This window comes from Oncorhynchus clarkii, chromosome 19 (assembly GCF_045791955.1).
Source record: "Oncorhynchus clarkii lewisi isolate Uvic-CL-2024 chromosome 19, UVic_Ocla_1.0, whole genome shotgun sequence".
NCBI classification, from domain to species: Eukaryota; Metazoa; Chordata; class Actinopteri; order Salmoniformes; family Salmonidae; genus Oncorhynchus; species Oncorhynchus clarkii.
Window position 1 is genome coordinate 41,433,316 of NC_092165.1, and position 25,740 is coordinate 41,459,055.

The 25,740-nt window shown below is 45.0% G+C and overlaps 1 protein-coding gene across 1 annotated transcript; it reads left to right on the top strand.

Annotated features, from left to right (window-relative positions):
* Positions 1 to 1,263: 1,263 nt before the first annotated feature.
* LOC139374264 (placenta growth factor-like) lies at positions 1,264 to 25,228 on the top strand. Its single transcript, XM_071115294.1, has 7 exons — positions 1,264 to 1,882; positions 20,761 to 20,797; positions 22,236 to 22,432; positions 22,589 to 22,668; positions 22,808 to 22,837; positions 23,029 to 23,091; positions 23,219 to 25,228. Exons 1-7 carry the CDS (start codon positions 1,814 to 1,816, stop codon positions 23,238 to 23,240), a joined length of 498 nt encoding a protein of 165 aa, XP_070971395.1. The 5' UTR covers positions 1,264 to 1,813; the 3' UTR covers positions 23,241 to 25,228.
* The last annotated feature ends 512 nt before the right edge of the window (positions 25,229 to 25,740 follow it).

The window sequence follows — 25,740 nt, forward strand, 5'->3', positions numbered from 1 at the left end:
GATGTAGGACACTGGGGATATATCCTGTCCAGTGTGCTGTTTTGGTAAAAAAAGTGAGGATATTTGGATGACTAGATATAAAGATGAATATTGCTATGAAGAAAGAATCTGACAGCCCAAACAGGAGTGGCTCGTGGTGGTCCTTAGGGTGGACATGATTATATACATCTGTGTTGTAATTCTATGGCATTCTTTGAGGAGGAGTTGTTTATCATCCATGTCCATTTGCACTGACCCATGGTCCGTTGAGCTGGGGTGGGCATGTAGGTGGTGGTAGGGTGGGATTGCTGGGTCTCCTCAGAGTGTCTAAAATGTTTACAAACACCATCATCCTAAGTGTGGTCTGTACAATAGCGGACAGCGGTGGAATCATTCAGCGCTGCTGGAGGAATGTGTGGAAGACAAGTGAAGAATCTTTGCATTCCTGTGCTACTGCAAACACAGGAGTCCCATACAGAAGATTAACTCTTTGTGTCAACAGTCAAGGAATCTCCCTCTCCCAGACCCAACTAAATATAAAAGCCCATCTCTCTTAAAGAGAAAATCTCCATGCATCCTGGATCCTGAACCCATGGAGAAGGGTATTAAATGTTCCTGTTAAAAGGGAATATACATGTTTGCTTTGCTCCAATGAATCTGTACATCCTGAGTACTTTCAGTGACACTTTCTCAGCCAGAGGATGTCATGGTTGGAAACAAGAACCTTCTGTATCTCACAGAAGTACCAGGATTCTCATACCCAAGAGACTGAAAATGGAAACATCAACAATAACATACTCTCACAAAAGCTGCCTTGGTGGTACACTATTTCTTTTTTGTTGCATTGTGGGACTAATCAGTCTCCATGAAATCAGACTATGGAGTGGGTTGGGGTGGGGAGAGAGGATATATAGTTTGACAGTGACATAGAACATGGTGTCCTTTCTAATGAAAATGTGACACTCATTCTGTATGTTGGCAAATTTGTAATGTCTACATCCTAACAGCCTGACAATTAGGGATCATTTTAGTCTTCCTAAACAGTGACATATGGTTGAGAAGAGCCTGAACTCTCCAACAAATGTCAAAGGTTTCATACAATTATCAAGAAGTTGGGGCTATGAATGGAAAACTCTACCCCATAAGAAAACAGCATATACTGTACCTTCACAAGTTCTATTAAGTATTTCCAAGGAGGAGAGAAGGAGGAGTGTATCAAGGCTAGAGGGAGATGGAGGGAAACTGGAGGGGAGGGGATTTCAATGGGCAACATGTTGAGAGGCAGTGAGAGGCAATTAATAGCAAGTATGTCACTTTACCAGGAAATGAACAGAGCAAGAAGACAGTTCAAATTGACCAGGTTACAAAGTGTGACAGCTGGCTCATCGTGCACTTTTTGAATGTATATATAATTGCAACTTTTGGAAAGATATTTATAGATTGTTGGACTTGCTGATTTGGTAGACAGTTCTGCTTAACATATATTTTGTTTTTGTAAGCTACTTTAAAAAGGCAACAATATTACTGTATTTTTTTTTGTGTCCATTAGTTTTTTGTTTTTGCATATTAAATTACACAAATGCATATCAACTTACTTTCTGAGAGCATTTTTCTGTAGCCTGGTCAACTCGTCAGGTTACACTTATCCCGCATGACGACGCGCTCATTGCCTCACGATTATTGAAGAAGGAACGAGCGAGAAGTGTCTCCTCTGCAATTTCTTCTCTGGACTGGAGGGTCATTACCAGAATATCTACGCGGCTTATATGCACTTTGGTGGATTTCGCTTGCATTGTAAAACTTCATCATCTTGCCTTCTGACAAGAAACACGAAATGAAACCCTTTGCTTCGTTCGTCATCCAGATTGCGGTGACGTTCCAACTTCAGCTTTCACCTGCTCAGGTATGTTATGCTTCAATATGCTGTACAGAACTCAAAACAAATGTTATAATCATTTTAATTTTTATTCAAGATACGATTCATAGCCCAGGCTATCCAGTTTATTGCGATATATCAATGCGGCACATGATTGGCCCATATATTTGAGGATAGGCCTAATAAATTATTATTTGTATGATTATAATGACAATTATGATTATAGTTTTTCATACTATTAACAGGATAATATTAAAAATGTCTATATATGTTTTTATTACACTGGTATTGACATATCAGATTAGCCTATCTATGAACTTGACGAACACTTCTTTCTAACAGGCTCAGCAGAAGCCTTTCAGACCACTATGTGTGATGGCTCATTGTGTCTTGATACTATGATCCCTTTTTGAACGCGTGCCATGCTGAAACAGTTGAGTCATGAGGTGGAACGTGACAAACTGCATCCCTCTCTGCCTCAGACATTAGAGGTTTTCACAGGGGTTCCAGGCTAATTGAAAGACTTTATGAATGATATGCAGTAATGGATATCTTCAGTATGTTCACTGATTTCTTTATGAACGGTTCAGATGAAACTCTGCCTGCCTCTGACCACTCTCTCTGTCCCTCAGCCTAATTAATTTCATCTACCAATTTCAGAGTTAGAAAAGAAAACCATTGTCTTCAAATGTCCACCTCCAGGAAGGCAGGGGAGGTATGAGTATCAGAGCCTGGTATTTCTGTTAGATGTTTAGAGACTTGGCAATGTCACTCTGGTCAAAATGGCATGAAAGTGCAGTAACAAGAAATTCACCTCTCTGCACTTTTCACCTCACCTGCTACAAGCTGTAATTGTCTCTCCATCTTTCCTCTCAGCTTGATAACCGGAGAATGCACAATAATGTCTTCTGTGACTATACAGTATACTTATTATCACATACTGTGTTTTCTGCCTTGGCGTTGCCCGACTTTAGCCTTAGTCCCAAAATGTATGGCAATACATTTTCCCGGAACTGATAGTGAGGCCCCATTCAAAGTCTTGTGCCATGCTGCAATAACACTTATAAGTGGACGTGCCACCGGACATTGGCAGATGTGTTCCTGCATCAGAGAGCCCATTCAGTCTCTCTCTTCCTCTTAAGGTGAGCAATTGCTGGCTCTGTCTACACTGGCCTCTCATGTTTAATGCAGAGCAGGCCCATTCACTACCATTGTCTCACTGTTCATAGACTGACTCTGCCTATTGGTCTGAATGGCACTGCAGTGGCTGCCCTGTGCCAGCAGGCGTTGTGTGAATGAGGATACTTGAGTTTCATTGCACTGAGACTCAGCTGCGCTTGAAGCATCGGGCGACCAGAGCTGCACGTCCCTCTGGGTTTTCCATGCAGAACAGAGCCCTGGGTCAGAACTCAGAGGGAGAGACTGGCTGGCTGGCTACTACAGTAACAGGAGTCAGTAGGAGAGTGGGAGTCTGGGAGGCAAGAAGAGAGGCAGAGGCAGGGGCAGAGGAGAGACAGAGGAGAGGCAGGGGCAGAGGAGAGGCAGGGGCAGAGGAGAGACAGAGGAGAGACAGAGGAGAGGCAGAGGAGAGGCAGGGGCAGAGGAGAGGCAGATGAGAGGCAGGGGCAGAGGAGAGGCAGGGGCAGGGGAGAGGCAGGGGCAGAGGAGAGGCAGAGGAGAGACAGGGGCAGAGGAGAGGCAGGGGCAGAGGAAAGGAAGAGGCAGAAGAGAGGCAGGGGCACAGGCAGAGGAGAGGCAGAGGCAGAGACAGAAGAGAGGCAGAGGCAGGTGCACCGGAGAGGCAGAGGCAGGGGCAGAGGAGAGGCAGGGGCAGAGGAGAGGCAGAGGAGAGACAGGGGCAGAGGAGAGGCAGGGGCAGAGGAAAGGAAGAGGCAGAAGAGAGGCAGGGGCACAGGCAGAGGAGAGGCAGAGGCAGGGACAGAAGAGAGGCAGAGGCAGGTGCACCGGAGAGGCAGGGGCAGAGGAGAGGCAGGGGCAGAGGCAGAAGAGAGGCAGGGGCACAGGCAGAGGAGAAGCAGAGGCAGGGGCAGAAGAGAGGCAGAGGCAGGTGCACCGGAGAGGCAGGGGCAGAGGAGAGGCAGGGGCTTGCGGGGAGGCAGGGACAGGGGCAAAGGCAGGGACCGCCACATCATAAATACTAATCCACATGGTCAGCTCATGGCCTGCTTAGTCAAAACATGAGGGGTGAGAAAATCCAGCTCTCTTAACATGTATCAGGTTAAGCTGGTGTCCCCAGTTTGGAAACAGATGGGGAATGTAAACTACACAACCATGAGATACAACATACAGTAAAGGAAGCCTTTAGAATAAACACTGAAAACATATATAAATGCAACATGTAAGGTGTTGGTCCCATGTTTCATTAGCTGAAATAAAAGTTCCCAGAAATGTTCCATATGCACAAAAATATTATTTCTCTCAAATTTTGCGAACAAATTTGTTTACATCCCTGTTAATGAGCATTTATACTTTGCCAAGATAATCCATCCACCTGTCAGAAGTGGCATATCAAGAAGCTGATTAAACAGCATGATCATTACACTGGTGTATCTTATGCTGGGGACAATTAAAGGCCACTCTAAAAGGTGCAGTTTTGTCACACAGCACAATGCCACATATATCTAAAGTTTTGAGGGAGCGTGGAATTGGCATGCTGACCACAGAAATATCCACCAGAGCTGTTGCCAGAGGATTGAATGTTAATTTCTCTACCATAAGCCGCCTCAAACAGCGTTTTAGAGAATTTGGCAGTACGTTCAACTGGCCTCACAGCAGTTTGCTGATGTCAACGTAGTGAACAGAGTGCCCCATGGTGGAGGTGGGGTTATGTTTTGGGCAGGCATAAGCTCTGGACAACGAACACAATTGGATTTTATCTATGGCAATTTGAATGCGAAGAGATAGCGTGACGAGATCCTGAGGCCCATTGTCGTGCCATTCATCTGCCACCATCACCTCATGTTTCAGTATGATTCATTATGTTGCGTTTATATTTTTGTTCAGTGTATACTGTATCTCACTTCTCAATGTCACCTTGCTACACTGTACTACATTAAAACAGTGCTTTTCTGGGAGAGGGCCTGGCTGGAATGCTTGTGTTAAACTTCTGCCCTGCTAATGCTGAATACAGTCAATGCTGTTATAGGGACTTCCGGGTAAATCCTGAGTGTTTATCCACAGTGCTGTAGTGTTGGTCCAGTTTATGTTTCCAGATTACCGCAAAATTGTCAGATGAGTGTAAAACCGTCTTCCTGCAGTTATTCCAAGATAAGGCATTTTACTTACCCTTTTAGGAGTTGTGATATGCTGCTTTGACATGTAGCAATAAATTATTTCCAGACGTCTCACACAGTAGCCAAAGGAGGATTATCAGGATTTTCTCCTTCTTCCCCATCCCACACACTTCATGATGAATTCATCATATGCAGCATTCCTGGGGAACTCCCTGCGTTAATCTCTGAGGATAACAATCAGATCATAATGTGTCTTTTTGCACGTCTTCATCTAACCAGAAACATTAAATCTTACTGAATGTGACGTGTCACTTGAGTACCATGTCTGGATGGACTCTGGGTAATGGCCTATTTGAGCAAGCTTAAACAAGGTACCGAAACTTAAACAAAGTGCTTATGCTTTGGACACAGTGTGCTGTTTGAGGTCATCCTCAATAGGGTTAGCCTAGGATACACTGAGTGGACAGAGTCATTCTGCTTATGTGAAGAGGAGGTCTGGGATGTAGGTATCTACCCTGCTGGGCCCACAGTAAACCATTCTTCAGGCAGGCCAACTAAAATGGAAAAGCAAACATTGGCCATGTGGTTGGGGAGACCATGTATAAATGTCCCTCTCCTGCTCTGGCTCTTTCAGGCTGGAGTGTTTCTCCTCTCTGAAAAATACACTCTTAATTGATGATGATGGTTTCTCGTCAGTGTCGTGGCTGCCACTGTTGACAAAGTTTTTTTTATGACACTCACTGTGACTCCTGTCCAATATGAGAGTTCAGGCTGACTGGGCCATGAAGAGAAGTGTTTACAAACCTGGGCCGATTACTCATCCTGCTCCTTTCATATGAACAAAGGTGCACCTAAAAAGGAACTTGTGCCATGCTTGACTGTGTAAACGGTATGAAATGGCTAGCTAGTTAGCAGTACTTGCTAGTAGCGTTCAATCGGTGACGTCACTCGATCTGAGACCTTGTAGTAATTTTTTCCTTCGCTTTTGTGGAGTGATCATTAATGATGCTTCGTGGAGGACCATTGTTGATGTGTTCAGAGCGGGGCAAAGAGAGGGACTGAAGCAAACCTCTCACAGGTGCTGGTGTGAATGAATGTGTGTCTGTCTGTGCTTCTCTGTGTGTGCATATGTTTAAGTGTGTACTTTTGTCAGCGATCCATTTATTAGAGCCAGTCAGAGTTGTAGATGGGTTATCTCAATACAGTCCGGGTGTGTTTCCCTTTTGAACAGTGGTGGCCTGGCTGTCTCACTGTCTGATGATCATCCAGTCATCAACCCCCTCTTTCATAAGGTATACATTCCCCATGTTTGCCATCTACCAGTTGTGTTGCTCACATTCCATATATTTCCTGCTCTGTCTTTCCTGTTGTATGCATTATTAGCACTTACTGCCCTGGGCACAGAGATGGAGGGTACTGACTGTGGTGAGTGTAAAATAACAACAGCAGCGCTGTGTGTGTACCAGCACTGACATCCTGTCTGCACTAGCTGCATTCACACTAAGGGCCAATGACTGCACTCCAATCGGCCCGCTGCCCTGACAGTAAAGACAGTTTTCAACACCTGCTAACAAAACCATGGGAATGGTCTCAATGATGTTGCTTTCCTTATAGCAGATTCTCTATGAGGATGGTTGGATGTGGATGAGGAAGTAAGAATTTCATGACAGCGCTTGCTTTTTCATAATGTTCTCCTCTATAGTGGATTATCTGTGCATTAAAAGCCTCTATGATGAAGGAACGGGTGCAAGACAGTTCCACTGTCTCCATTCCAAGAAGAGGGTTTGTGTTAGATGATCATTTTCCTCCTTGTTTACCTCATTTGACTCTGTGAGAGAGTGCAATCCTCTGATTTGGGGGAAGGTTTTTATCATAACATTTCACAGTTGATTCATTTCCCGAGCGTCCCTGAGCTGGAGCACAGAGGAAAGCATGGCCTCCAGTGCCCGGTGCTGTTAGTGTGTGTGAGTGAGTGAGTGAGTGAGTGAGTGAGGAGAATATTTTGTACAGGTGTTTCCTTTACATCAACACTCGGAGCAAAACAATACTTGAGTCTGACCATCTGTGTCACATACAGCCAATTACCCCGGCCGATACTGAAGAGATGCAGCCATTTATACACTGGCACTGTGGTAGCCGACACAGCCAGGCCACAAAGTAAACACCTGAGACTTCAGATTACACAGCAGACAACTCTCTCTAGGATCACAAACTCAAAATCATGCACGCAGGCATGCACATACAGTGGTGGCACACACACACACACGCAGATCAATTCCACCTTACTCTAACTCCCTCCTCATGTGATCCAGACTAAGTGAATGAGCATGCCAGACTGTTTGGACATGCAATGGCAGGGAGCTGCTGGCTGTCATGGCTGTTGTAGTTGCTACGTTGTTATAGTGACAAAGAGCCCCCCTTTACTCCTCTTTAGTTATAAATACCCGTCCCAGGGGAGAAGTGCAATCACAATCAGGAAATATGGATTTCTCCTTCCTCCTACGGAGGGGGGGGGGGGGGGGGGGGGGAGCAGTGGTGCTCAGGGCAGCAGTCCCCTCACCAGACTTTAATCTCCCATCTGGTTGTAATTTACTATGGTTTACACAGGGTGTACACCATTTACTGTAATAAGGACCAAAATTACCGCTGGTCAGCCTTATCTGAAGATGTGTGTGTGTGTGTGTGTGTGTGTGTGTGTGTGTGTGTGTGTGTGTGTGTGTGTGTGTGTGTGTGTGTGTGTGTGTGTGTGTGTGTGTGTGTGTGTGTGTGTGTGTGTGTGTGTGTGTGTTCTAGCGTAAATATGGAATGTATGGGGGAAATGAGCTCTAAAACATCATTTAATACGTTTAAATAGGCCTTTACAGCATTTAACACATTTAAATAGGCATTTACAGATGTAGGATCTTAATGTTAGCCAGTATGCTACAGCAAGAAAAACAATCCTGCAGCAACAGGAAATGTGAATTATATTATTATTATATAATTAATGGACAATTTTCTAGAGGTTGATACATTTTTCAAGGGAAACTCAAGTCTGAAATTTCAAAGTGGAAATTACAAACTTCGGAAGCCTCTTTAAACCTCAAATACTTTGCAAAACCTCCCTCCTGCAACAGGGTGATCAAATTAAGATCCTACCTTGTACCTATAGAGCTAATTGTCTTGTATGTTGCACAGAGTAAAGTACTGTACTACTGGTAAATTCCATTTGAAAGCTTTTGGTTTTCAGAGCAGTGTTCTTCCAGACAGTAATCCCACCCTTCATCAAATTAATACAAACCCATTAGCAAAACATATAGTAGGGTTTTAGGATTCTCCCTACAGATGTAGGATCTTAATTTGAGCCAGTTTGCCACAGCAGAAAAGAATCCAACAGCAACAGGAAATGTTAATTATGTGGATATGCATCATTTTTGTACGGGTTGATACATTTTACGTTCAAGTTTGGAAAGAGGAAATTACAAACTTTAGAAGACTTTTTAAATCTTGAACACACTACAAGTTTGCATTTCCTGCATAGCAGGAAAAATCTCACCAACAAAAGAGTGATCAAATGAAGATCCTACATCTGTAACTGGATGATTATGTTCCTAAAATACACCATAAACCAGCTGCTCTCAACCTCCTCCATTAATACACTTATATTTTCCATTATGACAAGCCCAAGAAGCACTACTCTTTAATGAGTTGATTTTTTTGTCTCTCCAGTTTTTTTAATGATCTTACAAGGTTTATATTTCACCTGTATCCTAAAATGCATCCTGAATATGCTGCATATACTGCTGAGATATTTCCATGTGTGTTCAGTCGGTGTTGATTTAGTGGGGTTTGGGGAATGCTCTCTGATCATGGAGTTATGATCTGACCATCCTAGAGCTCCAGCTGGACAGTGTCAGACCCACAGGGGGGCTGCTGTCATTGGGGCTGTTCACCTAATGTATACAAAACAGAGTGCTACTCTCCCTTTCAGCCAGTGGCGATGGATACGGCCTTACACCGACTCATTGATGAGCCTCGTATTTCATTTTATAGTCATGGATTTGTGGAATCCAATGTTTAAGAGGAAATGCTCATAAGGAAAAAATACCCGGTTAATAAGGGAATTATTAGTCCATTTTTTTGTTTGTCTGTCTCTTGCTTTGCTAGTGTGGTCTCAAGTTTAGAGGCAGGCTCACCATTCAGCAGGAGACCTACAACATGACACAGTTCCAGTGGTCCAGTGGCCCCTGTGTTTTGGGCCAGGGCACCCCAGGAGGGTAGCTCCTGTGCTCCACTGGACTGGGTCCTGAGGTGGGGGTGGGATGTTGGCTGGATTTTCCCTAGCCCCCCTAACCCCTACACTCACTGACCTGAAACACATCCAAGGCCTGTCAACCCACAATGGCATTGCCACAGATTCAGAGCAACTTCAATTGTGCCTGGCCTTTCCCCCTTCCCTTTCCTTGAAAAAGCTTAGGTGAAAGACATATATATATGAATATGATCCCTTCTGTCCTGTGTCTTTTCTACACTGTAATGAGACACACTATCACTGTGATATTTTGGGGCTGGTGTGTGTCTGTTGAATATCAACTGCTATTTTTGCTTTCACTCCCCTATCAAGTCTGACATGGGGGAAGATGGCCTTATTGTCCCAAGCGGGCCTGTTACTATACTATCTCTTTCTAGTTTCTAAATCTGGCTCCTCTGTCCTGTGATGTCTGGCCAGCTCACACTGTACTGTAACAGGTTGACAGTCCAACAGGAGATGAGACAGACAGACAATGTAATCAAGTTCAGTGTAACCTCCACCATTACAACCCCTCTCAGGGGAGGAAGAGGTCTTGTCTATTTGGACCTGCTGCTATGCTATTTAGTCTTTGATGTGTGTTATGAACAGGAATGTGATTTGATTTGGCAAAACTTCTTGCAGGGCTCATAAGAGGTTATACACAGGGCTGTTCCTGAACAATATTATCCCATTTCATGGGACTTTTCATCTTTTCATTTTTCAAATGTCATAGTTATTGCCAAAGTCTCCCATTAATTCCTGGACCTCTCAGTGCAAGGAATCAAAATAAGTAGTGTTTGTCTGTAGTTCAGTCATTATGTACCAAATTGTTGTGATTCATGTGGTTGTAATTATCAGTACAGTCATTGCAATAAACTAACAGGGCATCTCCGCATCTCATCTGAGACTCACATCCAAAAAGTCCTAAATGACAGTTTTTGTTTAGTCTCCATTTCATTTTATTTTTGCTCCTTAAACTTCCTCCCTGCCTCCCACAGACGGCTTGAAGAGAGAGGAGGTTAACGATGACACATCTCAGCTGTGTGGGAGTCAGGACAGAGAAGAGTTACGTAGTGTATAGAGCATGCAGCACCAGCACAGGGCACAGAGCGTGCAGCTCAGGCAGGCCCTCATGTCTGACCCAGGGAGGGAGGGAACACACAGCAGCCAGAGTTGTTTCATAACGCAGGAGGGAGGGTGAATCAGATGCAGGAGAGAGAGTGAATCATTTCAAAGTATTTGTGTGTACTCTAAAGTTGGGTATAAGGCCTGTTCTTAGCAATACCTAAGAGAAACCTAAGTTTCCAGACACATTACATTAGCAGTTACAGATACCCCTTACAGTGAAGTGCACCAGTGTCCTGTCAGAGGGAGCAGTTTAGTATAGAGTACAGTAGCACTCAGCACTTGATAAACGGATGTGAAGAGATTACCATGCAAACCTGTCCAGCAAATACAGGGCAAGGCATAGAAGGGCTGAGATGGGCTGTAGGAGCTTGAACCCTGCTACACCTTCAGCATGTAATCAGACAGTGAGAATGGCCTTTCTCTGGGAGCCCTCTGGTTCAACACCAGCCCATTGACAGACAGACAGACAGACAGACAGACAGACAGACAGACCCCCTCCAGCATCCAGCCCATTGACCGACTCCATCTACGTGTCTCACTGGGCCATGGCTCCGGCGGACTTGCTCTCACTTGGGGGTAAAGCCAGGCCACTGGTACTTTTCAGCTGTCATTTACATAACAATGGCTAACTGTGAACTTCAACACCTCACAAAATAACTGTCTTGATGATGCAGATATTGTTGATTCGGCTCGCTCCAAGTCTTTAGTGTCACACTCCTGATGAAAACATAAAAACACTAGAGCTTACATTAACATAAAACACTGCCGACCCACTGGTGCTGGGTAAGTCTTAGGTGGAAGTGCAGCACATGAGTGCTGTATTAGGCCTACTGCTTCTAAAATCCCCATGAAATTGATATAGAATTCTCTTCTGATAGCCCTATGGGACAGGTCAGCTATTCAATACCTATTACTATAGCACATAAAATGTAGGCTATGGTCTTATTCTACGTGTCACATCTGCTCCTGCAACGCCCTCTACTGCTCACCCTGTGACTCCTTGACCTCCCGCCAATCCCCCTTTACTATCTCCCTTTCCCTCTCTCTCTCTCTCTCTCTCTCTCTGTGTGTGATTGTGTGGGCGGAGACAGGTGTGCTGGAATCAGAGCAGATCCCCACCAACCTGTTCCATAATCAAGACCTCTACAAACACTCAGCCCTGGCACTTCCACGCCGCCAGATCGTAATCTCTGCTCAGTCAGTCTGTATTTCGAGCCGATTGTCTCCTATCCCACGTCTCGTCATCCTGCTACTCCTGGATTCCCCACTCTACTACTCTCTGGTCTCTCAGAGACCCTCAAGGGTGAGTTTTTGTCCAGGGATGAGCCTGATGGACTTGATGAACTCATCTCTCTCGCTATCCATATCGACAACCGTCTCCATGAGCGTCGGAGGGAGAGGGTAGGTAGGGTTGCATGTCACATAACATCTGCTTCAGTGCCTTTCCCTCCTTCTCCGACTGCCCCAGGCTCGTCCAGATCCTGAACCCATGCAGCTCGGCCGGGCCTGTCTCTCTCCAGAGGAGAGGCAATGACGAATTGGCGCTAGGAGCTGCCTATACTGTGGCCGGGTTCATCACTTTGTCTCCACTTGTTCCATGCATCCAGCAAAAGAGGGGGCTCGGAAGTAGTGGGGGACATACTGTTGAGCCAAATCGCCTGCCCATCTTCCCCCCAGACCCCTGCTTGAAAGCAACCTTGTGTGGCAGAGCCAGGCTTTTCCTCTGTCTGCCCTCATTGATTCGGGTGCCAACGAGAGCTTCCGGGACCGAGGTGTTGTTACCCGTTGGGCCTGGACACTGTTCCACTCGCTTCGCCCCTCGATGTCAACACTCTCAATGGAAAACTCCTCGCCTGTGTCTGTGAGAGAACCATCCCTGTCATCCTGCATCTCCCTGGAAATAACCAGGAAAAGATCAGTTTCCACAATCGACTGTCCTTAATCGCCCCTGGTTCTTGGCCATCCATGGTTAAAGCTACACAACCCACATATTGACTGGACCGCCGGAAAGGTAACCATTTGGAGTACATTTTGTCACAATAATTGTTTACATTCTGCCCTTTCCCCTGCCTTGTCTGTGCCCCAGTTCATTCCAGAACCTCCGGACCTGTCATCAGTTCTTCCCGAGTATCACGATCTAGCTCCTGTGTTCAGCAAGCACCACACCCTGTCGCTGCCTCCTCATCAGCCGTACAACTGTGCCACTGACCTCCAGCCTCCTCTCCCCAGTAGCCAGTTGCTTAACCTCTCTTGTCCCGCGCAAAAGGCTATGGAGAGGTACATCCAGGATTCTCTGGCTGCAGGACTTATCAAGCCATCTTCCTCCCCGATGGGTGCTGGGTTTTTCTTTGTGAAGAAGAAGGATGGGTCACTGAGGCCGTGCATAGACTTCCGTGGGTTGAATAATATCACTGTTAAGAAACAAGTACCCCTTGCCACTCATCAGCTCTGCTTTTGCCCCCCTCCATAGTGCCACGGTGTTTACCAAACTCGACCTCCGGAATGCCTACCACCTTGTCTGCATAAGAGAGGGGGATGGTTGGAAGACTGCACCACACCACTGGGTCTTACTAACGCCCCTGCTGTTTTCCAGAAATTAGTCAATGACGTGCTGAGGGATGTGATTGGATGCTTAGTTTTTGTCTATTTAGATGACATCCTGATTTTCTTTTCCAAGGACCCTGAGGCTTACCAGCAACATGTTCTTCAACGGCTGTTGGAGAATAAGCTTTTTGTAAAGCTGAAAAATGTGAGTTCCATGCTGCCAGTGTTTTTCCTGGGTTATATTATTGCACAGAGACAGTTACATATGGACCCCGCCAAGCTCATGGCAGTCAGTGGCCTGCGCCCACCAACCTGAAGCAGCTACAGCATTTCCTGGGGTTTGAATATTTTTAGACGTTTCATCCGCAACTACAGCCGTCTAGCAGCACCTCTCACCACTCTCACCTCCACCTCCACTCCGTTCCACTGCACTCCTGAGGCAGAGGCAGCTTTCCTGGAACTCAAGCATCGCTTCACCTCCGCTCTGGTCTTTACTCAGCCCGACCCAGAACTCCAGTTCATCGTGGAGGTGGACGCCTCTGACACCAGGGTAGGTGCTGTTCTGTCTCAATGTTCCCCCTCTGATCAGAAAACCTGTGCATTATTTTCCCGTAAGCTTTCACCTGCAGAGAGACATTTTTACATCGGAAACCGGGAACTCCTGGCAGTTAAGCTGGCTCTGGAGGATTGGCATCACTGGCTGGAGGGCTCTGTAACCCCCTTTATTGTGTGGACTGACCATTAAAACCTGTCCTACATCCAGACCGCCAAATGTCTGAACTCGCGGCAAGCCAGGTGGGCCTTGTTTTTCAGTAGATTCAATTTCACACTCACTTATCGCCTCGGTTCGAAGAATACCAAGCCTGATGCCCTCTCTCGCCAGTTCACCACCGACAACACAGCCAGAATGTCACGGTCATTGCAGGAAGAAGACCAAGGTGCAGCGTGGTGAGCGTACATTTTCCTTTTAATTTCAAAATGTCATCCAATAAAACAAACAAACTGAACAACCGTGAAGCTTACAGGGCTAAGTGCCACAAACAAAGTTAACTACCCACAACGACAGGTGGGAAAAAGAGCTGCCTAAGTATGGTTTCCAATCAGAGACAACAATAGACAGCTGTCCCTGATTGAGAACCATGCCCGGCAAAAAAAAACAAACCTAACAAAATAGACAAATAAAACTGCTCTCTAAGGTCAGGGCGTGACAGTACCCCCCCCTCCCCCCAAAGGTGCGGACTCCGGCCGCAAAACCCGAACCTATAGGGGAGGCATCTCTGGTGCGGGCATCTATCCGCGGTGGCGGCTCTGGTGCGGGACGTAGACCCCGCTCCACCTCTGGCTCACCCCGCTTTGGTGGCGCCTCTGGTATGAACTGGACCCTCGCCTTCCTGCATCAGCGCTTTGGTGGCCCACCATGGAAAGAGATGTCCGGGAGTTCCTTCATTTCAGCTTTGATGTCTGTCTTCTGGATATCACCCCCAGACCAACGGCCCGACCGAACGGGCCAACCAGGAGATGGAGACTGCCCTACGCTGGGTGACCTCTGTTAACCCTTCCTCCTGGAGCGCTCAGCTACCCTGGGTTGAATATGCCCACAACACCCTCACCAATGCCTCATCAGGTATGTCACCCTTCGTGTGTGCTCTGGGTTACAACCCCCCTTGTTCCCCGCCCAAGAGGTTGCGGTTCCCTCTGTCCAGGACCATCCGCGCCGTTGTCACCGTGCCTGGAGGAAGGCTCGGGCTGCCCTTTGTGCCTCCGACAGGACCCAGTCCCAAGCCAACCATAGCCGGGCCTCAGCTCCAGTCTACACCCAAAAGGTCAAAAGGTATGGCTCTCATCAAAGGACCTGCCATTTTATTTTATTTACCTTTATTTAACTATGCAAGTCAGTTAAGAACAAATTCTTATTTTCAATGACAGCCTAGGAACAGTGGGTTAACTGCCTGTTCAGGAGCAGAACGACAGATTTGTACCTTGTCAGCTCTGGGATTTGAACTTGCAACCTTTCGGTTACTTCAATGGCTACCCTGCCGCCCCAGGGTAGCCATTGAAGGTGGCATTGAAAACTTCCCCCCCGCCTCATTGGTCCCTTTGAAATTGACTATGTCATCAACCCCTTGGTGGTGCGCCTGAAACTCCCAGCCTCTCTTAGGATTCATTCTACATTCAATGCATTGCTGATTATACCTATCTGCTCCAATCCCCTGTCTCTTCTTGCAGCAGCTCATCTATGACCATCCTGCCTATACTGTCCGGCGGCTTCTGGACGTGCGCCGTCGAGGTTGTGGCTAGCAGTACTTGGTGGACTGGGAGGGATACAGGCCTGAGGACCGCTGCTGGGTGCCCCGCCATCACATTCTGGACCCCCTCTTACGGGATTTCTATTCCTCACACCCAGATAAGCCTGGTCGAGTACTGTCATATATACTCCTGCAACACTCTCTACTGCTGTCTCTTGACCTGCCGCCTCTCTGTCTGTGTGGGTGGAGACAGGTGTGCTGGAGTCAGAGCAGATCCCCACCAGTTGCAACTTGTTCCATAATCAAGACCTCTACAAATACTCAGCCCTCCAATGAATACCTTGGTTACTTCATCCCCGTCTGCTCTTGGGTTCCCCTGTTTCACTCCGTGTAACACTACGCCAGGGGGGTCAATTTATATGCCTCAGACAAGCTGTGGGAATGAGACACACAGTAGATATTTAGAAGCTGTGGTAATCCCAAAGTGAGACAAGACTAAGAATAGTTTCCCAGTTTATACTAAGTAACTTTGCAATCTGACAAGGGCTAGTATTTTTTAAACCTGAATCATCTCCCAAACTCTTCTCACATCATCAGACACACACACGAAGTAAGGAGTTGCTACGTGAGGATCCTCATGCAGTCCTGCTAATCTGCCAAACATTTGTGGGCAGCTTGCGCTCCTGCTCACAGCCACAGATGGTGCCGAGAAGCACTGGTGGACTTACCATAAAGCAAAATATGCAATTGCATCAGGCCTCACATAATCACATTTTATTGGTCACATAGACATATTTAACAGATGTTATTGCGGATGTAGTGAAATGCTTGTGTTCCTAGCTCCAACAGTGCAGTAGTATATCACAATTCACACCAATACACACATCTAAAAGTAAAAGAATGGGGCCTCGTGAGCTGGGCGTACATAGCGTCCGAACGGTTTGTGCTACACACTAATATGATGACCCCTCTATGGAAAGATGAGACTCTCACAAACACGATGGTGCTCTATGACGCTCGTGTCACGGGACTCGTCTGAAGGTAATCCGGTACCGTGCCAAATTCTTTTTGGGAAGTGAATAGGGCGTTTCCATGTAAAAGTTATACAGGTATTTCCATCTCTCAGATATAGAACACTTAAACAAATGTCCTTTTGTTTACACGTATGAATCTGTTATTCAATGCAATTCTATGGGTGAATAGCAGTAAGACCAAATTGAATGTTTTATCCATCCCCCCAAAATCTATTTTCTTTATACCTACAGGGGTCATACCATTTTAAATCAAACAGTTAAATGATCCTTGGTATGACCATCTTAAAACAATTCCATATGTTAGCTTACTAGAAACCCAGCCCCAGGCCCTTAAAATCTAGGAGGATACAATACGCATTTCTTTCGTAAAAAGACAGGTGCTGCTGATAATACTGCCATCTTCGTAGAGACAGAGGACACGTATGTGTAGCCCGTGTAGCTGATGCTGTCTGGTCAAAAATATGGTGTGTCAAACTCTTTTTGGCCAGATAGCATCAGATACATGGCCCACATACAGTATGGTAAGACAAAAGGGCCGATGTTTCGCTGACTCTGATGCTTTCTCCGGTGAGATAATTTCAGCCACTTACAAATTGAAGGAAAGTTGGCGGGCACACAGGTCGCTGTTCGGATCCTGGAATTATTATAGATGAACGTGCGAAGGTAACCTACTTTTTGAAGTGATTTGCTTGACAATTAGACAAAAATATGATGACTGGTTGTGTTCATGGCACATTAAAAGGTCATCCATTTTTATTTGGAGACCCCTCGAGGCCCCTGTGCCTGCGGCCTCCAAACCTCTAAATCTGCGCCTGCCAAGAGGCTGCCTTATTGTGTCCAGACTCAAGGCTTTACCCCAGGCTCGGAAAATCCACAGCAAATCCTCCCAGCCCCACCACACACCAAAAGGCAAGCCAGCCCTGGGCCAAAAAGCCCTTGTGAAGTGGTGGAGTGGAACCCCTCCCAAACCACATGAAAACCCAAGCAAAAGAAAGGCCCAAATCATATGCCAATTAACTCTGGGAAAGGATTTATAGAATGACCTTGGCATTTGGTGGACAGGGTATAAAGACATTAATCAATGCCCAACTGAGTGGGAAATGACTTAACAATAATGCTGGTGAACTGATGCTCTGTGGTTAACTGATGTTGGATGTAAACCTTCATAGAGGAGAGTAGTGCAGCAGTTTGACAGACAACACACAAAAGCCACCCACTTGCAGACCCACAGGCCTACAGGGGGCCTACCCATGGACCCACAGGGGGACTACCCACAAGCCTACCCACGGGTTCAACAGGAGGCTACCGAAGGGCCTATAGGGAGGCTACCCAAGGGCCTACCCACGGGCCCACAGGGGGGCTATCCACGGGCCTACCCACGGGCCCACAGGGGGGATATCCACGGGCCTATCCACGGGACCACAGGGGGGCTATCCACGGGCCCACAGGAAGGGATATCCATGGGCCTACCCACGGGACCACAGGGGGGCTACCCACGAGCCTATGTTGGGGGAAAGTGGTTAACCCAAGGATCAGTAACAACCAGGTGTTCCCCGGTGGTTGTGTGCAGAATATCAGGAGATACTGGGAGAACTACCAGGTTTGAGGGTTTCTGTGGTTTCTGTGCTCCCTGCTTGTGACTTTGTAATATCTCTTATACTGTATCTCTAATGTCTCCTGATGTTGAGCAGAGATCCTGAACCCTCCACCTACAGCTCAGGTCTGGCTGCCACAGGAAACTAAGAGGCACTTAGGAGGAAGTGTGCGTGTCAGGCATCTGCTGTCACGATAACAGATGGATTATCATTATGAAAGCTGGACAGGCATTCCTCTTCCTTCACATTGTTTGGACATATTTGACTGATGGCAGCAAACCCCTGACAGCTACTATCCTCACTATCTGACTTATTCTGGTCCACAACAGGAAGGAAGGCATTTCTGTGATGATCAGTTTGTGTCAAAAACAGACCTCATGGCATTATTCCATCCGACTGTGTGTCTTTTTGTTGTGTGCCATTTTTTTCCTTTGTAGGCTATGGTAACTGTTGGACCAGCATTGTAACACACACAGTAGTTGGGTGGATACTCAGTGTATCAAAAATACAGTGCCTTGCGAAAGTATTCGGCCCCCTTGAACTTTGCGACCTTTTGCCACATTTCAGGCTTCAAACATAAAGATATAAAACTGTATTTTTTTGTGAAGAATCAACAACAAGTGGGACACAATCATGAAGTGGAACGACATTTATTGGATATTTCAAACTTTTTTAACAAATCAAAAACTGAAAAATTGGGTGTGCAAAATTATTCAGCCCCCTTAAGTTAATACTTTGTAGCGCCACCTTTTGCTGCGATTACAGCTGTAAGTCGCTTGGGGTATGTCTCTATCAGTTTTGCACATCGAGAGACTGACATTTTTTCCCATTCCTCCTTGCAAAACAGCTTGAGCTCAGTGAGGTTGGATGGAGAGCTTTTGTGAACAGCAGTTTTCAGTTCTTTCCACAGATTCTCGATTGGATTCAGGTCTGGACTTTGACTTGGCCATTCTAACACCTGGATATGTTTATTTTTGAACCATTCCATTGTAGATTTTGCTTTATGTTTTGGATCATTGTCTTGTTGGAAGACAAATCTCCGTCCCAGTCTCAGGTCTTTTGCAGACTCCATCAGGTTTTCTTCCAGAATGGTCCTGTATTTGGCTCCATCCATCTTCCCATCAATTTTAACCATCTTCCCTGTCCCTGCTGAAGAAAAGCAGGCCCAAACCATGATGCTGCCACCACCATGTTTGACAGTGGGGATGGTGTGTTCAGGGTGTTGAGCTGTGTTGCTTTTACGCCAAACATAACGTCTTGCATTGTTGCCAAAAAGTTCCATTTTGGTTTCATCTGACCAGAGCACCTTCTTCCACATGTTTGGTGTGTCTCCCAGGTGGTTTGTGGCAAACTTTAAACAACACTTTTTATGGATATCTTTAAGAAATGGCTTTCTTCTTGCCACTCTTCCATAAAGGCCAGATTTGTGCAATATACGACTGATTGTTGTCCTATGGACAGAGTCTCCCACCTCAGCTGTAGATCTCTGCAGTTCATCCAGAGTGATCATGGGCCTCTTGGCTGCATCTCTGATCAGTCTTTTCCTTGTATGAGCTGAAAGTTTAGAGGGACGGCCAGGTCTTGGTAGATTTTCAGTGGTCTGATACTCCTTCCATTTCAATATTATCGCTTGCACAGTGCTCCTTGGGATGTTTAAAGCTTGGGAAATCTTTTTGTATCCAAATCCGGCTTTAAACTTCTTCACAACAGTATCTCGGACCTGCCTGGTGTGTTCCTTGTTCTTCATGATGCTCTCTGCGCTTTTAACGGACCTCTGAGACTATCACAGTGCAGGTGCATTTATACGGAGACTTGATTACACACAGGTGGATTGTATTTATCATCATTAGTCATTTAGGTCAACATTGGATCATTCAGAGATTCTCACTGAACTTCTGGAGAGAGTTTGCTGCACTGAAAGTAAAGGGGCTGAATAATTTTGCACGCCCAATTTTTCAGTTTTTGATTTGTTAAAAAAGTTTGAAATATCCAATAAATGTCGTTCCACTTCATGATTGTGTCCCACTTGTTGTTGATTCTTCACAAAAAAATACAGTTTTATATCTTTATGTTTGAAGCCTGAAATGTGGCAAAAGGTCGCAAAGTTCAAGGGGGCCGAATACTTTCGCAAGGCACTGTAATTTTCATCAGGTACTCATCACAGATAACCAGCCTGTGAAACTTAACACTGGTGTAGATGACAAATTGAGGAAGCAGGTTGTTGGTCGCCTGTCTGTCCAGTGGTCCTGCTGGAGGATATTTGACCAAATGGAGATTTCTCTTCCTGAGCTCATAAGATGGAGTCACCCAGAGGTTTTGTGTTATTGCAACCCTATGAGAAATGCATACTGTTTATCATTGGATGATGGGAAAAATGAAGACAGAGGGGGAAGCCGCCAATGGGAAAATAAATAGAGAGCTGAATCTTACACCACAGGAAACAAGTTTTTAACTTGAACAGTTGGATGTGCTGTATAAGAGACTGGATCTGGTTCTTGCCAAACAGAGTTTCCCATTGAAGGAATCATGAAAAAGCTGCTACATCTGCAAGCAGTCCCCGTCTCCTTGTATTTCCAATCTTAACCACTAGAGGACATAGCTGTACTGCAGTACAGTCAGGCCAATACATTGGGGTGTTACTGTATGAAACGCTTTCCAGAACTGTAACTATCAAAGACAAGCATAATGTTTATGTGTAGCTTCTGGCAGCACAGTAGATCTTCCAAGTCCCTATATATTGTCTGTGATGACTGGAAAGTTTTATTTGTGAAATAAATTATAGTGTCCAGGTGCTTTTTTAAAACCCTTAAATCGTTGTCTGTTTTGTTTTACAGATTACGCCCTCATCCAGCTCAAACAGCACAACTGGAGGTAAGAATTTTCTCTGCATTTGTACTACACAAATTAGATAATGGTGATCATATATTTCAAAGCAACGTCTTCCCTTGCTGCATAGCCATTTAGTACAGTGAGAGATGTCAATGCTGAAAGACACAAAGTACCACAACACTCTCTGTAGCTTGTCTTCTCTCAAACCCCTGAATCAGAATCGATTCACCTATTAGCAGTGTACATATAGGTATTGTTGAACGGCGTTAAGAAATGCACCTTGATTATGGTGGAGTAAGTCAGGTCACTTAATCAGCTCTGAGGTTTGAGAGTTCAGGGTTGAGTTCAGGGTTGAGGGGGTAAGTGAGGACAAGCAGCTAGGGATTACCCAAGGTCACTGTGTTCCCCCAGCTGTCAGAAGGGGTAATGCAGGGGCTGATGAATGAGGTACTGGGGACACCCCTTTCACACGCTTCCTCACGCCCTCTCTCCCCCACTATACTGTAAATCGTTGCACTTATAGTCTGTTAGGAGGATAGAGGAAAACAGCAGGGAAAAATCAAGACAAGATACTGACAGAGAAGTGTGGGGAAGTTATGGTTAGACCAATGATGGGCCTTTAGAGCTGTATGACGCCACCATAACCCCGTCTCTCTCCCCACCTCCTCACCACATCTCCTTCACCCCTCCCTGGCCTGTCTGCTTTTATAAACAGCTGTTGTGGTGCCGGGCTCCATGCGGTGACCCCAGGGTCAGCCAAATCCCAGAGGTGCCTGGGGGCAGCTCAGCTCTTCTCCAGGCAGGTTCTGTTCATAGACATTTTTCCACCGTTTGTTTTCTCTTTCCTCTCTGTTTGTTCTGGCAGAGTTGGACCCTGTTTTTCTTTCCTGACGATGCTATGGGGACACTTTCACACATATGCTCCCACAGGAAAGCTTGTATTACACAAACAATTTTTCTTACAAATGATAACAGGATACACACCAGGCATATGACATTTAAAAAAAAATAATGTTTCAGCAGCAAAATTTGATGAGTGTCCTGAATCTATTTTAAACGATCTGAAGATGGCTCTGTTTTTGCCCTAGTGGTTGCAAAAACATAGACAAAATATAAAGGAAGCTGAAAACACACACACATAACTCAGCCAGTTGGTGTGAAAACTCTGCTCGTTGAATTGAACAATGTTATATGAGACCGGGCTAATGAGGCACACTGTAATTGTGCAAGTGTGCGTCTGTCCCGCCTGAAGAGTGTTGAAACTGGTAATCCCCTCTACGTGCAGGTTCAGCACCAGCCATCTCTTCTCTGGTCCAGATCCATCCGGCTGTGGAGCTGCCAGGAGGCAGGCGTGGATGTGGTTGGGCCATCCAGGACTCTGTACAATGGCTTTATGAGCTTATCACCTCTATTCATATGACCTGTGATGGACAACTGTCTCACCATCTCTCCTCTGTCCTCTCTCTCTCCTCTCCCCCAGTGTTAATGTTCCAGGAGGTGTGGGGTCGTAGTTTCTGCCGGACCATCGAGAAGCTGGTGGAGGTGGTCCAGGAGTACCCCGGGGAGGTGGAGCACATCTATAGTCCCTCCTGTGTGCCCCTGGTGCGCTGCGCTGGTTGCTGTGGCGATGAGAATCTGGAGTGCCATCCTACTCAGACCTCTAATGTCTCCATGCAGGTAATAGCATGATCTCACAACGGGCCGTCCCTTCTGAGGATGGCTGCCATGTTGTGAGATCATCAGTGTATTATATTTGCATGCCAGGACAAAACATTTTTATTTTTTTTTACTTTTCCGCCCGCAACATGTTCAACAATTTGTCTTAATTCTCAGTTGTTGAAAATCAAGCCAGGGGAACAGGGTCAAGAATACGTTGAGATGTCTTTTGTGGAGCACCAGACATGTGAATGTAGGTAAGAGACAAAAAGACTTCCTGCTTTGGTAATAATAATTTTGTTCATGTAAATCAGTTGCATTGTAATAGGATCTTATGTGAAATGATATGACTGAGTTTTATATAATTAATCTGTGTTGTTCATATTTCATTCTCAGAATCAGGAAGGCTGTGGTGAAAAGTGAAAGGTGGGCATAGCAATTGTCATAATGTCCATTGTAGAGTTTGAGAGTGGGACAGAAATCTTGCTGTCTCTATAACAGTTGAGACAAGCATTTCGCTACACTCGCAATAACACCTGCTAACCATGTGTATGTGACCAATAAAATTTGATTTGATGTGATTTAGTTGAGCTCATATTTCTGATGTCTTTCTGCAGGAGGAGACAAAGAGGAAGAGGAAGAAAAAGAAAGGAGAGACAGAGAGTGAAAGATTGTGACAGGTGAGTACTGATGTCTGGAAAATTAAGAAATAAATCTGTCCATCGACCACACATTACCCCTTCTACTTCCATGTACAGTAATAATGCCCAACATTTTAATGTGTCATCTATCTTGTTTGTGTCCCAGGTGTCAGCCCCCTCGCAGGTAACTGCAGTAGCAGCCCTACACCTGTTGCAACCGGCATCTCTATTTATTCTCTGCCCAGCGCTAACAGTATCAAGAGTCTTCTAAACACAGTACTGTGTCTCTCTGCACCTAGAGACTCAATCAGCTGGGTTGTTATGGTGACTGACAGGCTCTCCAGCCTAGGGGAGTTTTTCTGACTTAAGTTCTACAGGAAGCACATGTTGCTGGGTGAAAAAAACACCTTGGTGACAACTGACCTGACAGGTGTTTCTGTGAAGCAGTGCAATGGAGGACCAAACTTTTTAAGGTTTTATACTAACAATCATGATGGATATGTTTGGCATTATTACATGATTATTATTGTTTAGTGTTGTTTTTTATTGCTGTGGTTGTTTTTGCTGGTGATCCCATTTAAAAATAATAGGTCTACTTATGAATAAATGTTCTATTCATGAAATTGCAATGTTGTTTTAATAAATCTTTAGGACTAACCGACTAACCAAGTACTTGTGGTCCTCTCACGGCACGTAGGTTCCTAAGTAGACTAGCAACTCATTTTCCCAACTGAATGAGTCATATTTAACTTTTTGTCTTGTGATATAAAACTTTGTAAAATCATACATGGACTATGGATTAGTACAGTTAGTGCTATCCTTCAGGGTTGGGTAAGTTACTTTCTCATTGTAATCTGTTACAGTTACTAGTTACTGGTCCAAATTTGTAATCAGTAACGTAACTTTTGGATTACCCAAACTCAGTAACGTAATCTGCTTCCCATTAAGAGGCATTAGAAGAAGACCAAAAGAATCCGTCAAACGCATTTGGCGTGTCATCATAGTGGTCTCTGACTTGTAGACCGACTCGCTCAGGTGGAACAAACTTAAACTTGCACCTTTTTTCAATTTTGAATTGAATGTCATTGAGAAAACAGAAAGGTGCAATTTACATATTCACAAACATCCTTTCTGAATTTAAAGTAATCCAAGAAGTAATCATCTAGTTTTTCAAAAGTATCTGTAATTGGATTACAATATTTTTGCTGGTAGCTGATTACAGGTAAAAAAAATGTGTAATTGGACTGCGTGTAATCAGTTACTCCCCAACCCTACAAGCCTTAGGTGGAGACCTGGATGTACTGAGCGCTCAGTAGACACTGCAGCAGTAACAGGACTATACTAGTAGAATATCTCCCTCCAGTGGTTACAGAGGGAATGTATTTACATAAAAGACAAAGGTTTGTTTAGGTTTAGTATTAAGTCACAGGAGGCTGCTGAGGGGAGGACGGCTCATATGGCTGGAATGGAATGGTATCAAACACATGGAAAACGTGTTTGATGTGTCCGATACCATTCCATTGATGACTTTTCAGCCCGTCCTCTCCAATTAAGGTGCCACCGACCGCCTGTGGATTAAGTATATAATGATATTATTGATATAATAGGTACAGTTATATGTCTATTGTCTTTTTTCCCATAGGACAATGTGTTGGTATGCCCCTGTGAGTTTGTACTTTTAGGGAATTAAATAGTGACATCATAAAAGGACTATGAAATCAACATACATGTAAGGCTATGCAATATACTGTAACATATCGTATCATTCATCTTAGTGTTAAAAAACCTGGCACCAAGTCATTGACCATGTAGGATAATAATGAATAACTCCAAAGCAAGTAGACCTATACTCCAGTATCAATGTAAGGAGCTGCATTAGAACAAGCTACGTTAAACCAATTTAAGCAACTGACTAGTTGCTGTGAAAAGGGCCTACTGGACCATATCAACTCTGTTAATATTTTAACCTGCTGATCAAGACCCTCAGAGTAGGTGGGCTCCTTGTTTCTCTATTTCATTTATAGGCCTGTAACTTCTGCTGTCGTTATTCCTTGACTTATGGCGTCATTGTGCCTTTTCAGACTAGTCTGTCATTAAGAAATGCAGTATGTCAAAATACAATGGATGTTTCTGATTGTCTCACAGCTGAACCAAAGAATAAAATGAGTTGCTGCTCTTGGGGTTTCAATGTTTTCTATTCCCCTCTCATCCTCTCACCTCTCTATCAAATATCATTTTACAGTCACACTAATCCAGTACACTATCACATCGCCCTCCACTGTGGTAGGTCTGTCTTTAACATGACTTTCATTCTGGCCTTTTTGTGTATTGTTCATTGAATAAAGAAGTGGCACGTGTGTGGGTTGATGTGTACATGTACAGGACTATGAATGACGTTGAACATTTGGGAGAGGACAATTATTTTATCCTTTGTGCTTGTTGTGTATTTTTGTAAACCACTTGAGGACTAAGATCTCCAATGTCATGAAATATGACCAAGAACAAATTTGCTCCTGAGAAGTGTACTGAACGCCTATCCATTTTATCTCAAAATAAAATCTGTGATGTTGTAATCAATCATGAAAAAGAATATGCCCAAACATCTGAGTGAATATTATATATTGTAAATAGATATAGATATATTATAACTGTGAAGCGTGTGCAACAGTTAATAAAGAAATATAGAAT